This window comes from Molothrus ater, chromosome 3, assembly GCF_012460135.2.
Source record: "Molothrus ater isolate BHLD 08-10-18 breed brown headed cowbird chromosome 3, BPBGC_Mater_1.1, whole genome shotgun sequence".
NCBI classification, from domain to species: domain Eukaryota; kingdom Metazoa; phylum Chordata; class Aves; order Passeriformes; family Icteridae; genus Molothrus; species Molothrus ater.
In genome coordinates this window covers 55,006,417-55,021,976 of record NC_050480.2, presented here as the reverse complement: position 1 = coordinate 55,021,976, position 15,560 = coordinate 55,006,417, and the positions used below count along the sequence as shown (strand labels likewise).

At 38.1% G+C, this 15,560-nt stretch overlaps 1 protein-coding gene across 3 annotated transcripts in view; it reads right to left on the bottom strand.

Moving 5' to 3' along the window:
* Window positions 1–15,560, bottom strand: part of RGS17 (regulator of G protein signaling 17) — a 71,169-nt gene that overhangs the window by 28,205 nt on the left and 27,404 nt on the right. Inside the window, exons 1-2 of one of the 3 annotated variants that reach the window (XM_036380021.1) lie at window positions 4,461–4,513; window positions 2,068–2,211 (exon numbers count right to left, since the gene is read on the bottom strand). In XM_036380021.1, coding sequence (XP_036235914.1) covers window positions 2,068–2,211; window positions 4,461–4,501 — 185 coding nt within the window. In that variant the 5' untranslated portion in view covers window positions 4,502–4,513. Of the gene's footprint in view, window positions 1–2,067; window positions 2,212–4,460; window positions 4,514–15,560 lie in introns of those variants that run through there. The other 2 variants (XM_036380020.2, XM_036380023.2) reach the window with 2 other exon arrangements.

The following is a 15,560-nucleotide window of genomic DNA, read 5'->3' as shown; positions in this document are numbered from 1 at the left end:
TTTAAGATTTCTTGAGTTGCAGCATGCTTTAAAAATGAAATCAATTGTCATTAAGTTTTAGAAATTAGAGGGATATTTGATTGAATACTATTGACATTATATGAATATTATTAATATTCTAGCATGCAAGGCAAAAGCCAACCCTAGCTGTACATGCACAATGATGGGCTTTATTTTCATTCAGGAAAGAGATGTTGTGTTCAGGGTGGATAATTCCATGAAAACATCATCTCTGGGGCTGCTAAAAATTAAGCAGAGTGCTAGGAATTAGTAACAAAACTCAAGAGCAAACACAAAACATGGTGCATCCATGTCTCAACAGCACAGGTCTAGTCACACATCTCAGACAGGAAATAGTATAGAATAAGAAGGTATATAGTGAGCACAAAGTAGATGAGTAAATAGGACAGATGAGGATAAATCATGCTCTGGGTCAGTTTCTGTATCACAGAGATTAAAATAGAGAAGACTGTGGAAGACAAAACAGGTGAAGGAAGATATGAGAGAGCTCTGTAAAATCTTGACCATCCTGGGAATGATTAGTCACTGTTCTTCACATAAGAACAAGGAAGCATCAAATGAAATTAATTTCTAGTAGGTTAACACAAATAAAAGGGAGTACACAGGCCCATTTTAGAACTTATTGCTAGAGGAAACTCTGGGTGCCAAAATTTTAGATGAGTTTAGGAAGTAGCTTCAGAAAATGTTTTACCAAATTAAGGAAAGAAAATTCCACCAAGGTCTATAAACCACACAAAAAGGAACTCTGGGCCAGGAAATTCCTAAATTGCAGATTGGCAGTAGTGGTGAGGTGTTTTACTGTGGGTAGTTTGAGGAGGTGCATATCTACTTGTTTTATCCTTATCTTGTGGTACCTGATAAAGGTCACTTCCTGAAATAAGACACAGGTAAATGAATCTCTGGACTGTAACAGCATAGCTGATATTGTGCCCTTGTCCCAGAGCAGAAAGAAAAGTGACAAAACACCCTCTCTTTGCTTCCTGTTTAATACACTTCCACCTATTTCTCAATATGGATTGAACATATTGCAAAGTTACTTGGTAAAACATGAGCTCTGGCTCATCCTTGCTCCCAATACGCTCTGCCTTCAGGTGAAAGTGGAAATGACGGCCAAGGCAGGTCCCCCCTGCCGCTGCCTCCAGGATGTGGCAGTATCTTGGAAAAAAAACTATCCCTAGTGCATATATACTGGTAAGTATTTTTAAATATACTGAAGCAAATGGCCTCAGGTTTTAGACTGGGGCCAGATGGGTGATTGAAGTGAAAATAGCACAGATACACAGAGGGATGGTGACTTCAAAACACTGAACTGTCTGGTTAATATGATGCACAGGGTCTGAACAGTACTGAATGTCATTTACCTTATATTTCAATACTGTGTTCATAAAAATAAGAAATAAAGATCTGATGCATCTCAAGACACTGAGAATTTAAAGCTATTTTTGGAACTGACTTTAAATCTTTGACTTTACAAGTGAACACTTTGTTGAGGAAGGACAAGCAGCCACTAAAATTATGCCACTTCATTTAAAAGTGGAATTTAAGGCTCATGTTTTCAGATTTACAGAATTTATATTATTATTTATATTATTATAAATTATATTATTTATAATTATATAAATTATAAATTTATATTATTTATATTAGTAATATAACAGGATACCACATATTCACATTTATGACCATCTCCCTTTTATTCTCCTGAATGCAGAGAACTGCACTATCAGAAGTACAAGCAGAAAAAACTGTTTTGAATGCAAGCTATAAAATATTCATTATTGAGTCTCTCACTCACAAATACATGTTTTACAACCAAAATTTTCTCATTTAGTTATGGCTTAAGTAGGATAAATATAGCTTGAATTTACTATTCTTTCCTCTTCCCCATCACAAGATGTCCAACCAAATCAGGGAATATTTAAATCAAATTTTTAAGTGAAAAGTTAAATTGTGTCTCCTCTCCCAGAAGTTAACATGTTCCCAGTGCTTTCCATTCTCATTGTTTACCTGTGGTGGATATGGAAGCAAATATTCTACAGGACATACCATGAACAGCTGCAGCAACAGCACCAACAAAAGCAACATGTGTTGTTGGGCCTTTGGTTTCCAGGTGCTTGAGACACAGCTGATGTTCCTTCATTTTGTGACTGCTGCCTCTTTCTCATGTCAGCTACTTCAGTGCCCAAGTGGCTATAAGAACACAGACATAAGAGATGTACAGAATTACTACAGACTGTCATAAATTACATTCACATTTCTACAGCAATGCCTGATGCAACTGCCCTGCTCACAGCACAGGGCAACAAAAGCATGTGACCATGAACTGAGGCAGCCAAGGAATAGCTCCTGTGTGTTGAAACCAGCTTCCAGAAGAGCACATCTCAGTGGCACTCTTATGCTCCTGGGCTGCTGAATCACGCCCATCCTTACTGCTTAGGCTGCACTCAAAGAGCTCTTTATTATCAGTGTTTTTAACAGCAAGCCATACAGCTTTTGTAGCACTTGGGAGAGACTGCCTTGTTCCTCACCATAGGACTATCACAGCTGTTTCCATTGTGCTAAATATACAGCTAAAAATACAGCAGGATGGTTATTCACCTTCAACATGAGTTGGAAACTGATTTTTTTTTTACTTTTTGACTTTAGTCTACACTGGACCAATGAAATTGATATACGTGATCTTATATTGAGGGCAGCTGTCTGGTAAGGGCCAAGATTTTTATATGGCATAACAGAGAGGCTTGTTACTTAAGAGTTATACTTGGTAAATAAAATGAATAGCAAATATGTATTTATAAAATACTTTTCCACCTTTGAGACTATTTTCTCAAAGATCTTTTCTCAAAAGATCTTTTCTCAAAGTCTCAGATCTTCTTTGCTCATTGCCAGTTTTTCCTAGATTTTACTAGGCCAAGATTTTGCTCCTTCCAGTGACTTAAAACATGCAGCTGGAAGTAGTATACCGTGCGTTATCTACTCTTCAAAAGAAGTTAAACATTTACTGATAAGTTACATTATTTAGGAAGGTTTAGATGTCAGGCTCCTTCTAATGGCTCACATCTTTCTACAACAACTTTAAGTTTCCCAGAGTAATGGCTAGTACAAACATATAAATTAGAGTAAAATTTGCTACTTTTGTCTTTGCAAAAGTGCTAACAGATTACTGTGGAGAGGAGCTTGGTTTAAAAGAGAAGCAGGTAGAGATGACCTGGTCTGAGCAGCATGCACTGTGCTCCACACTCCCAGGGCATCCTGCTACAACCAGGGGTGCTGGGAAAAGGCAAAATCTGATTGATTTGCCACCCGGGTACACCATGCACAGACAAATAAGAGACATGCCACTTCTTCTACATGCACTCAAGCAGCAGCTGTGAGAGTTATCATTTACATGGTTGCTAAAACTCCAGAGGCTTTTATTTTAAAATAGTGTCCTTCTAGACAGCTTAGACACAACCACACACAGCAAGGATACTAAGCTTCAGAACTCAAACCCATGCTCTAAAACTCAAGAAACTCTAGGTTGGTGGTTATTTTGGCTTCTTACATAGCTACCTTTTCCATGTATACTGTCACTGAGTAGAATCAAGTAATTTCTGTAGTGTTTGGTCAAATCAAACAATGAAGAGTCATTTAACTATCACTGCTAGTTGCACCTGCTTAGGCCATTGATATGACTTATGGTTTATAGCTGCTCTTGAAAATTAAAATGACATGCAAACAAAACCCATGCCTTTATTTTTTTTTTTTTCATATCAAATGCAAACTTCTGGGGTTACAAAGGGATGCTCTGGTGTAACTGGATAACTGCCCATATTTTTTCAATAGATAGGATGGAAGGGAAATTGTTGAAGCATAATATGTAGCTCAGAGCGTAAGTGACAGTATGAAGTCTTTTTCTCCAAATTACAATGCAGAACTTCTGCTGACTGTGCATGATGCATTTAAATTATTTTATAGATAGCTGTGTCATGCTGTGAATTGGTATTTTTTTCAGCAAGTGCAATGACTGTGGTTAAAGGAATTAAAGCCAGATATTTGCAAATGGAATGTTTGTTTCTTTTAAGTAAGATAGTGATTCTAGAAATATTTGTACAACAACAACAAAAAAACAAACAAAATGTATTAGTTTCAGAAACCAGTAAGTTATCCATATTTAAGGATTGTTGGGCTATAATCCCATTCATTTCACCTGTGTACCTGAAGTCAAGCATTTTTTTCACCATTTTAGCTATATATACATATAAAATGTACTATGGATAGAATATGTGGCACTATAAATACAGGGGACAGGATGAAGGTTATCAATTCAGACATGATGATGACCACTGGTGACTTTGCTGTAGTTTCACAAAAACTTTACCACACCACAAGATGCTGCAGCAAACTAAAATAAATAACCCTCTCCCTTTTCTCCTGCACAGCTCACAGTCACTCATTACCTCATCTGAGCTGTCTCCCTTCTCTGTGCTGGAAGTAGCATTTGTACAGGAACCTGGTGAATTTGATAAGAGAATAGCCATGATTGAAATTTAATCTAGAGGGAGAAGAAAAAAAATAGACTTAACTTGCTTCAAGTGACTTTCTCATTTACCTCGGGAAGATGTGAGAACTTGGACAGAGCAGGGGAGAAAACTGAACATCAGGCAGGCAAGGAGAATGTGGGGACGACTTTCTTCCATTCCTGCTCACACTGTCAGCAAGTGATGGTGAAATGGGTGGGAATTATGCAGCTGCAGAAAGGTAAAATCTGCAACTGCAGTTCCCAACACACAGAATATGGCAGAGAGGGACAGTCAGAAGTGGGGTTTCTCCGGAATGTTTCATACCTTTGATCCTGACCAGCAACCTCAACCACTGAAAATTCTCCAGCATTCATCTTTTGGTATTAACTAGCATGGTCAACTGTTTCAGAGATTTGCAAGTTTGGTAGGACACAGAATTGTGAGGAAATATGGCTCTCCATTGTAGAGCATTTCAGGAGAAATTACTTCCTCCAATGTTGCTCAGAGCCAGTCTAGCCAGTCTTCAGAGTAGAACTGCTTGCTTTGCTATGTTATAACAGCTCTGGAGTATGGGGAGGCACATAATCCATCCCCTTTCTAGCCATGCATTACTTGGTGAAGGAAGAGGGCAGTCCTTGATTGCAGGTAGACTTACATTTATCTAATTAGGCTGTATTTGAAAAATAAAAAGAAACAGCTAAAAGAAAGAAAGAAAAGATTCATAGAGTCAGAATCATAGAATGGGTTGGAAGGGACCTGAAAGATCATCTGGTTCCAATCTCCCTGTCATGGCCAGGGACACCTTCCACTAGGACAGGTTTCTCAATGTCCCATCCAACCTGATCTTGAATGCTGCCAGGGATAGATGGGGCACACACAACTTCTCTTGGCAACTTTTTCCAGTGCCTCACTCCTCTCACAGTAAAGAATTCTTTTCCTGAGGAAGGAAGAAAGGAAAAAAGAGCAAGCAACAATGCCCAGTCCTGTATGTACATCCAAGGATATTCTGGCTCTAGCAGAATAAAGCATTAATTGCAATGCCAGTGAAGTGCTACAATGGGATACATTTTGAAATGGGTTGTAAACATGGATATTATATAGTGGGACTATCCTTAGTTGCCAAATATAATGGGGAAAGATCTTACTGCCACAGTGGGAAAAAGTTGTATTTAATCCATTTCAGATTCTCTCCTTTCCACAGCTGACATTGGTGTTCACTCTGAACCTTGCTGTGTCTCATGGTACAAAAAAAGTGATTTTGCCTGGCATGACTGGTGTTCTGCTCAATAAAAGCCTGAGGCTGAAGCTCCAAGCAATGGGACTATTCTCAGTGAATACATGAAGTGTTCACTGGCTCAACCAGTGGCTGAAGTCAAAGTCTTCAGCCCTGTTCTTCTGCTTGTGTTACTTTCTCTCAGATTTAAGCTGAAATTTATAATATGAAAAACCCACCCTGTGAAGCAAAACTATTACATTTACTGAGGATGTAGTTGGATGGCTGGAAACTTTAGTTTCATGCTTATTTTGGTTGGATTTCATGTTTCATGTTTTATTTGCAAATACCAGATGTCATCTACGCAAAACAGTAATTGATTCCATTAGATTATTTAGGATGCAGAAGCAGGAATATCTTAATTCTTGGCTATATTTAGAGACTGAGCAGATAGAGGGTTTATTTTTGGTGCCTTGGTCCAAGGCATAAAAAGAAATTTAGAATCTTTGATTCAGCAAGTGACTCTGATGAAATGAACAATTTTTCTGGAGTGTGAAAGTTAGTACATAATTATGAAGGACTAGAATGTTGTGCAGTGATTCTGAGTAGACCTTGAATAATAGTACAAATAATACACACTGTCTCCAAGATCTCAGTTGCCTTTTAGCTTTTTCACCACTTTCACTCTTCCTGAGACCCTCTAGCTTGGCAAAAGTGCTGAGTAGTTGGTGAAGGTGGGCCTTTTGTCCAATGGAACAGTTTTTCTCTTTGTTAAACTACATATGATCTCTCAGACTATCACAGGTATCAATTTCTTCTGTTGGTTTTGCATCTGGCTCTTTGCTTGCATTTGGTGGCATGGTTTACTAACTGTGTTATGATTTCTGTTTGTACTGGTAGGAAATAGGAATAGTATTTGAGCTGGTTGGACTGACTCATTCTCTTGGGGGTGGATTGGTATTATGGCCCTTTGAACAATCCCACAATCATGGAGGACTTCATTTTGCGTAACATCTGCTGGCCCTACTCTGTAGCTGAGGAAAGGAGCCCAAGGGTACAGCAACTGTTTTTTATACCAGTTATGAGACAGATAGCTATTATAAGCTGCAGAGTAAGGAAGTCTGTGCAAGCCTTCAATCTTCTAGTGCTGGAAGATTATGAATATTTAAAAACCCTTAGAAATTTGGAGTAAGCTTTCCTATTAGTTCTGGAACCAATGGCACAAGGATCTATTTCTGTGTTTAGATAGTGTAATTACCACTTATTTCATTGGGTTCCCAGGAGTAATTATTACAGAAAACCCCTTGTGTGCAGAGCACTGTCTTGGGAAGACTGCTCAAAAGAAATAACTGATGGAAGAATTATTTGGTTTATTACATTTATACCTGGGAAGCCCTATTGAATACAGACTACAGTCCTTCAAATTCCACAGAGTAACTCTAGAAAATGAAAAAAAGGCAATTTCTCAATTGTTGCACTTCCCTGACTCTCTACCTCCTGCAGGATTTGTGCTAACTTTTAGATAGGTTTTAAAGTGTTTTTCCCAGCAATTCCCAAGGTATTGGACATGGCAAAAAACACAAGTTGCACCATTTCAATAATTTAATTTGATGTCTCTCTTCTGATGAAAAGTTTTTTTTTTTCTTTTTTTCCCCTTTCCTCAAAAGGCTGTCATTACAGTGCTGCAATTTTCTGAACTTTTGGCACTGTCCCATCTGGCCCTCTTTGCTTGTTTTGGAGCCTTCCCTTGCACATGACCCCCCTGCAATATTTTCTGTCCCCCTCTTAGCATTGTGAAGGCATTCCCTGGAGAAGCTCCTGAGCTATGAAGTCAGAGAAAAACCTTGTAACTCCACAGGGGGTTGAGAAGAGTTTCTATCCTATCCTATCTTCTGGAACCATGGTCTAACAGCTGTTTTGGAAGAGACAGACCATATAAGGATGAGAATAAACACGTACCATTTTTACAGCAAAGAAGTAGCATTTTGTCTTTTGTTGCAGGTAGGACACATAATGGCTGATATTTTGGGGCAGAATTGGTGCAGAATCAGCTAGAGCAATCTGTCCTTTTTCAAACTTTGCAATAGGCAAGAAAGATCACCTTGCAAAAGAAAGGTGCAGTAGATGACTTAAGGATACAGAGAGTGATTTACTCTGCAGGCAAGAAACTGAGCCCTTAAAATATCTCTTTTTTTGTGATCTATCACATCAGTTCTCCTGCATTGCTTTTCTTCTCTTGACTTTGAAAATAAAGGGCCAAAACCTCAACTGTGTAGTTTAAATTCGTACTTTATACTAGTTTATTTCAAACCCAGATATGATTCTATCAATCTCTTAACCATACTTGTTTTCGCTGTCTTTACTGGCATTCACTCGATTCCTAACAAGGATTGTTTTTAAGTTTAGGGGTTTTGAAAGCCTTTAAAACCTAAGCATTAAGGTAGACAATATCCATTTGGGACCCCATCCAGGCTTCACCATAAGAACTAAAATGTACATTGAGGAAGGCTTAGTATCCTGTGGATTCAAGACTTCAAACTACCATTTTAGAATATATTCCATATATTTGGAAAATCTCAGTGTTTATTAGAATAGACTTACATTAACACTTTATTGAATCTTTTTAATGAGTTGTTTGGGGATAATTGGATGCCTTTACAAGATTTTGATTGGTTGCTTGGATTTTAGTTTCCTAAAATAGTCAGCAAGAGAGTGACAAAGATAACCCTGAAATACTGTTGCTTTTTTTCTTTTTTCTCAAATAGTCAGGTTTTTTTTCAGTAGTCAGTCAATTTTCAATGTATAGACCACTTTTTAACTTGAAACACTAAGCAAAAACCCTCAGAGAATGCTACAATGTGGCACATCTAATAATCTGTGACGTGCTATTTGTTTTAAAGGCAGTATGATATACCATCTATACCATCTGTTTGAAATCCATAGTGCTTTTTAAGAACAGACATCCTAGAGTAACAGAACCATGCAGCACAGTCTGAATACAGCTGCCAGTTAAATAATATCACTGATGCATGTGCTGCACTTGCAATGCAAAGACAGCCCTAACACAACATCGATTTTTTATTTGTGCTATCTTCATTCATCTGGAGGAATGTTTTAAAGGTACCTCAAGCTAAATGAAGACAGACCACAAGATTTTAACAGATGTCTCCAAGGTACAAAAATATTTCCATACTCCCCTTGCAATGCTGAGTGAGCAGCAAAATCAAGACAGCAGTACTATAGGCTTCCTTTTGGGTGCTGCTGACCACTTGACAGCCATCATACAGCAATGGCATTCATGCTATTCACTCTGCACAAGAGAAACCTCAACATGGTTTCTTTAATAAATCCTGAAAGTCATTCAGTACTTCACAAATAAATTCATACAAAGTAATGGATGGAAAAGAAGAAATCTACCAGAAGAAATGCAATTGAGTTATCTTGAACTTTTGACATCACAGGTTTCGAACACCTGTTGGCTCAGAGAACAAGTTATTGCACCTACTGACTTTTGCTTTTGGAGAACTGAGGACTCGAGTGTCTAGAGTAAAATATCTTGCTCTTCTATTAGTTACTGAAGCTCAACAAAAACATTTCAAGGCACATGATTTATTACTGCCATGCAGACATCTTTCTCCTGTCAGGTCTTCTGACTTGGAGATGTAGGACTCTTTCTAAAGTCTTTTGCAGCAAGCCCTGAGAAGGTCATAAAGTGGACATTCTAACCATTATAGGATAGGATAAAAAGAAAATAAAATCTAGTGGAAAACTGGCAAAAAGTGTTCAGACATTAAATGTTTTATTTAGGGTAGAACACTGCTATACAAATATTCATTTAAATTGAAACGGTGCAATTTGGCTGAACACTATGAAATCCTTGTCTTTTTTACAGTAATATTCTTTTTATGACTTTCCCAGACACCTTCTGTAGTCATAAAGGATGTCTGAGATTTCTTTTTATTATGTTATGGGAACTTGGTATCTTGAAGAAGCCTTGCTTAAATCTTCGCATCATCAAGTAAATATGCATTTGTGCTTCTGAATCAGACATTACTGTTCAGCAACAAAACATTAAACCTGACAGTAATGCATTATTGAAAAGTTTGAGATGGTTGCATGTGGTTTTTAAGAAGCTGCACTAAAATTATGATTAAAAGCACTTTACATTCTTCGGGAACATTTTATAAAAAGCAAAATATAAAACTCATCAGGAAGCCTTTTATTTATTTTTAAGTGCATTGTTTTTATTCATATTTGTGTTTGAAAAACATCTAAGAATCCTGTTTACATGACATCTATATTCCTATTCATTATAGCTAGCATGGCTTCCACTGACTTACATACACAACACTTTAGAAAGCTGAGAAGATAATTTCCTTACAGTGGGGAAATACAAACCTTGACATATTGCTGAAAAGAAGTGCTTTGTTAAAGTCTCTGACATTTCTCATAAAGAGGACACTAAGAAGACACTTGAGAACCCAGAGAGCTTTATTTTATGCATTAGCATTGTAATTTCTAAATAAGTTTTCTTGTGCTCAAAGCCTTTTCTCTATATAAAAAGCCAGCTGTCATCTGGGGGTTTTGTGAACTGCAAAGATTCTGCACAAATTTCTGCAGAAATTTAGGAAAAAATTCATAGACATAGCACAAGAATTTGTAGCCAGCATAGGCTAAACAGATTTGCAAGTGCGATCCAAGTGTCAAACAAGCTTTATTTTTGGTGAACTACTTTTTCTGCAGATAAGACCATTCTGGAAAATTTTCATCTGCAGAAATGGCAGCTTTTAATCAAATAAGTGCACCTAAATTTTGTTTATGGTGCACATGCTACTAAGGGTTGAAAGACAAAGGAAAGGATGAGGAAAACTGTTTTAATGTGAGAAGAGCTTTTCTGAAAGCACATTGGACATGGTTCTAGTCTCTGAAATGACAGAATCCACATTTTCACTGTAAGCTGAAGATTTGCATCCTCCACTTCAAAGGCCCTTTATTTTTTCAATTTCCTTTTCAAAATGAAAAGTCTCAAATTTGAACAGAAGGAGCTTCAAAAAGGCTTCCTGACTATAGGCTTTTTGAAATAACTCAATATTTGGTAGTCATGCTGATTTTAGTTACACTGACTGACTTCTGAGATATCTTCTGACATGATCTCTGTGTGTTCCAGTCCTCCTTTCCTCAGACACCCTCAAAAGGAAAAAAAAAATACAATAGCAAGTATAAACAAAATTAAGAGAGTAGTACGGCGTAGAGAAGGTATTTGGTTAACATGGTATGACAGAGGGAGAGGAGAAGAAAGTAGAAGGAAGTAGCAAAGCCTAAAGTTTTTCTGATGGCTTGGAACAGTGGGAGAAGGTGGGAGAAGCAAGCACTACACTCAGATAGGCTTGTCAAGGTGCCATGTTCTGCTCACGTTACAGTTTTTATGAACTTCATGTCTATAGAACTAAAGAAATATTTGCCCTTGGCAGAGTGGCCAGGCTGGTGCATACCCACCTGTAATGAATCTCCACTTCTCTCCCACAAGTTGTGCTACGACTGTTAAACTCATAGCAAGCTCCTGCAGACAGTGCTGATGCTTGATGGTCTGAGGAAGTGAGGGAAGACCAGCTCTACTCTGTCTGAGGGACGTGCTCTTTTCCACCATGCTGGCACATGGTATTAGAACCAGATACTGTCACTATGCTTGGAGAAGGTTTTTTTGTCTGAAGTCCTGTATTTCTACTGTCTGAATCTTTCACTGTACTTGCTTGTTCTGTGTTCAATGCTACTTTGTTTACCTGCATGTTGCATGTAGCAACTCATTTCTCCATCTGCTGATACTAAGCATCACGTCCTTCATGGTCAGTCACATGTGAGAGTTTCCCACTTATAAAAATAATGTGGCTCTTTTCTTTAGTAACAGAATGGTTCATGGATGTATGGATGTGCTGGAGTGGGCACTGTGGACACAGAGGTCCTCAAGGTTTTGTTACATACTCTACTTGGTTCTCTCCCTTCCCCAGGCTCTGTGTCACTTACAGCTGGTTTTGAGACATGGTTGGAGCTTCACCAGTGCAGAGGGAATTGGGAGACTGATCCAGCCACCAGCACAGGACAGTCAGGAGGAGTTAACAGGGGCTCTTTTATAACTTTCTTCCATTCCGCAAGTTACCAGGAAAAACTGGCATGAAATAAAACCAGCAGCTGACTAGAGTAGGAAAATGGGAAGACAATGAAAAAATAAGGATGGAAGAAAAAACCCATTAATTTACCTGACTAAATATTGGGTTAGAACCATTTTGGAGCTAGAAATTAGAGTAGATGTCTGAGACAACACAAACTATATGGCTGGAAAAACCAAACTTATAATGGGAGGCTTTTTTAATATATAGAAGAACAGGCACACAGCTTTCAGCTACTTTGTGTTCTGAACTATGTTTATATGTTAACAAAGTGAACATTTCAGCAGCAACATTTATGTGGTGAAATATATAAAACTTCTGCCTAGATCTCGTGGAAAAGACAAGCCATGCCCCAAGCCCAACACATCTCTGTGTGGTGGAAGCCACCAGTCAAGGCCTGAAGCTATTTGCAATCTAAGGTTCTCTGACAGCAGGAAAAAAAAAAAAACACCACAGGTTTTTTTAAAATTACTACACTGTGCTCTTCAAGCTTTGATTTGTACTCACCTGCAACAACCCAGGGCAGTGGTACAGGATGCACTCAGCCAATAGTGCAATATGCAATGTGGTACTATAATATACAATATGCAATAGTACAGTAGCACAATATGGTACAATATGCACTCAAGCCTGTTCTTTTCCATGGCCTCCATCCCTCTTCTGAGGTCACGTTCTTTACCTGGTTAAGGTGTCTGCCAGCTCTGCTGTGAAACTGATAACCTGCAGAGCAATATAGCAGGCAGATGCCTGTCTAATGCTGCTGCAGCAAGACTCACTACAACTCACTAGGCAGCACAGAAAATAAAAACAGATTTGTGGAGAAAAAAACAAATTCAGACTTCCAGGTTAAATCCCCTTGCCATTATAAGAGCATTTGAGAACTTACTGTCTTTTCAGTGAGAGAAAGCAAGTCTCCTTTCTCTTGTCCTCATTTTATCCCTTCTCTGGCTGGAAGGATTCCCTTGCAGAAAGCTGCTGCCTCCTTTGTGGACCTCACCACTTGAGCATCTGCCTCAGCTGCCTGAATCCTCACTAGTGTCTTGTTTGTTAGCTTGCCTGGAAGAATGGGTCGGTTCCCCCAGAGCCACTCACTGGTGAACACTTGGAGCACAGCCTCCCTCCCCTAAACACAGAGGTATGGTGCAAGTCTGAAGTAAAAAGACATAAAGTCTAAATTATACACAAAATACTAACAGGCTATGTGGTATCTTAGTTCACAGAATTTCCAAAGTAACACGCTGAGGCAGAAAGCTTAAGATGTTCTGAAATTACTAGTGTGGAAAACTATTTAGCATGTTGTGTGTTGAAGGGGATGTATGGAGGTTCACAGGAAGAAAACAAAACCAATTATTGCTTCTCCTCTCTTTTCTCTTCCCATGGTCATTATTTAATGTGTCAGTTTGAAAAAAAAATGCCAACCGTCCCAGTAAACAAATTTTTTATAGCAAGCTGTGCATGTATTTTCATATGCACCAACAGTAATGAAAAATTATGTCTTCCTGCAGAATCTGACAGTTATTGCTGTATGGAAAACTTAATATTAAAAAACAATATAGGAGGCTTTAGTTCCTTTTTTTTTTCCTCATTTTTTTAACCTACCAAGCATGTGAGTTATTTTTTCTATAATTTCTACAAATGCTAAATAAAAATTTTGATAGAAAGAATCCATCATTTTTTTCTTCTCAGAAAGGATATTTTTATTTGGAGGACAAACAACAAATAAGTGATATTCCAGAATTTAATGTTTTTGCCCATTTCTTTCTATGATGTTTACTTGAAGCAATATGTGCCCAGGGAAGGCTGTGGTGCTACTGCATTTTTTCAAAGCTTAAGAGGAGAAAAAGAATTGCAAATTATCTGATGACCAGAAAAGAGCAAAATACATCCAAACACAGAAAATCCTCTGAATACCACTTATAAGTGAATTAAAAAAGAGTCTTATATAAAAGGTCTTTAACAGTTTATTTTTATGAAGTTTAAAGGCTGGAACTTAAAACTGTTCTTCCATAATATGAAGTTCATGATTTTTCATTATCTTTATATTATAAAAATGTAAAAAAAAAAACCAAAAAAACCAAACCTGCTAAACCGCAAGGGACTGAAAACATGCTGTGAAAACCTAAAAGCTTCAAAATCTCTGGAAACATGTAAATTTTGTATGAAAGTTTCACTTCTATAGTCACATCCATACATTTACAGTCTCTCTGCTCTTATGCTGAGCATTAGCACAGACTGCAATCACTACCTGTGTTACTGCACAGCAAGACATTAAAGGAGCTCTTCCACCAGAGTATTCAATGAGATAAAGTGAATTGACTTAACTTAAAAAAATAGATTTTTTAAGATCAGCAGATGAGTCCTCTTGAAACACTGGTGTCATGTGACTGAGTGGAGCTTGATGTGAATGTCTGGTCTAGCATCCCTCCCCCCATAAAAGCTCTGCTCACTGGCAGTACAGCCTGATGTCCTTGTTTCAGATTCCATGAGGGAAGTTCAGAAGCATCCTTTTATCCAATATTTCATAATGTAAAGAACAGGAAAAAAAATACAGAGCTTTGCAGAGATATACATCCTCTAGGCAGTGAAATATGCCTAGGTAGGGGGATTTTGCTGAGTTTTAGAAAACTTATGACTATAATGATAAGAGGACAAGGTAATGTTTTAACTTAAAAGAACAGTTCAAGAGGAGCTTGTGGAAGCCTGTTGACTGTATGTTTAAGCACAGCATTAAGTGGATTAAAAAGTACTATGGGCATGGCAGATCTGGCCCATCCAGCCAGCTGGAACTCCACCTTCCCCACAATTTGCCCTCTCCCAGATACTTAGCTGTGATTCTCTCCACAAAACCTTTAGTGGACCTCTCTCCTTTACTTGGTTGTTTGAATTTTTCCAGGCTTCACTTGGCTGGAAAAAAAAAATTTTCTTCCCTTCACTTGGCCTAATCTTCTGCCTTTAAGATTGTCTTTGAAAGTGTGACCTGTTATTTGGTTGAAATTGAATGACATACAAGAAATTAGTGGAGAGAGAAAGGCAGACACAGCAAGGATCATCCGTTGGGAAACCAACATGAAAAGTCAGAAATTATATGAATGGTGAAGAGCTTTGAGCTCTGGCTAACCCACCACCGAATAATCATTTCCTGCTTTTTCCAGCCCCAACCCTGATCCAGGAGCTGCCTTCAGTCATCGAGGCAAAGAAGGAATGTTGTTGCTGGAAAAGGATGCGGAAGGAGAATAGTGCTCACTTGCTAGCCCAGCTAGAAAGTTTAGCAGAGCTAGGCCCCTCTGTGGTTTTATTTCCCTATGTCAGGAGTATTTAGGCTAGATTCAATCCTGCCAATTGTGCAGTTTCGTCATTTCGTGCTTTGGGGAGGAGAAACAAGCTATGAAATAAACTAGAAAAGATGGCTGAACTGAAGCCACCAAGCTTTGCAGCAGGCTAAGGAGGAAGCTTAATATTAGAAACTACCTAAGTCTCTTTTTAAAAAAGGCAAAAATGAGAAAAAATGTTTCTTTAGGTTTATTTTTTTTGTCACATAAGACATAAAAATTTGAAGTTTTCCATCTTAAGGGACTGATCTAGCTCTCATTTCAGGTCAAAATTCTTATGTTCTGTTTTAATTTGCCTCAGCTGATTCTTTTGAGTCAAAAGGTAGAGTAT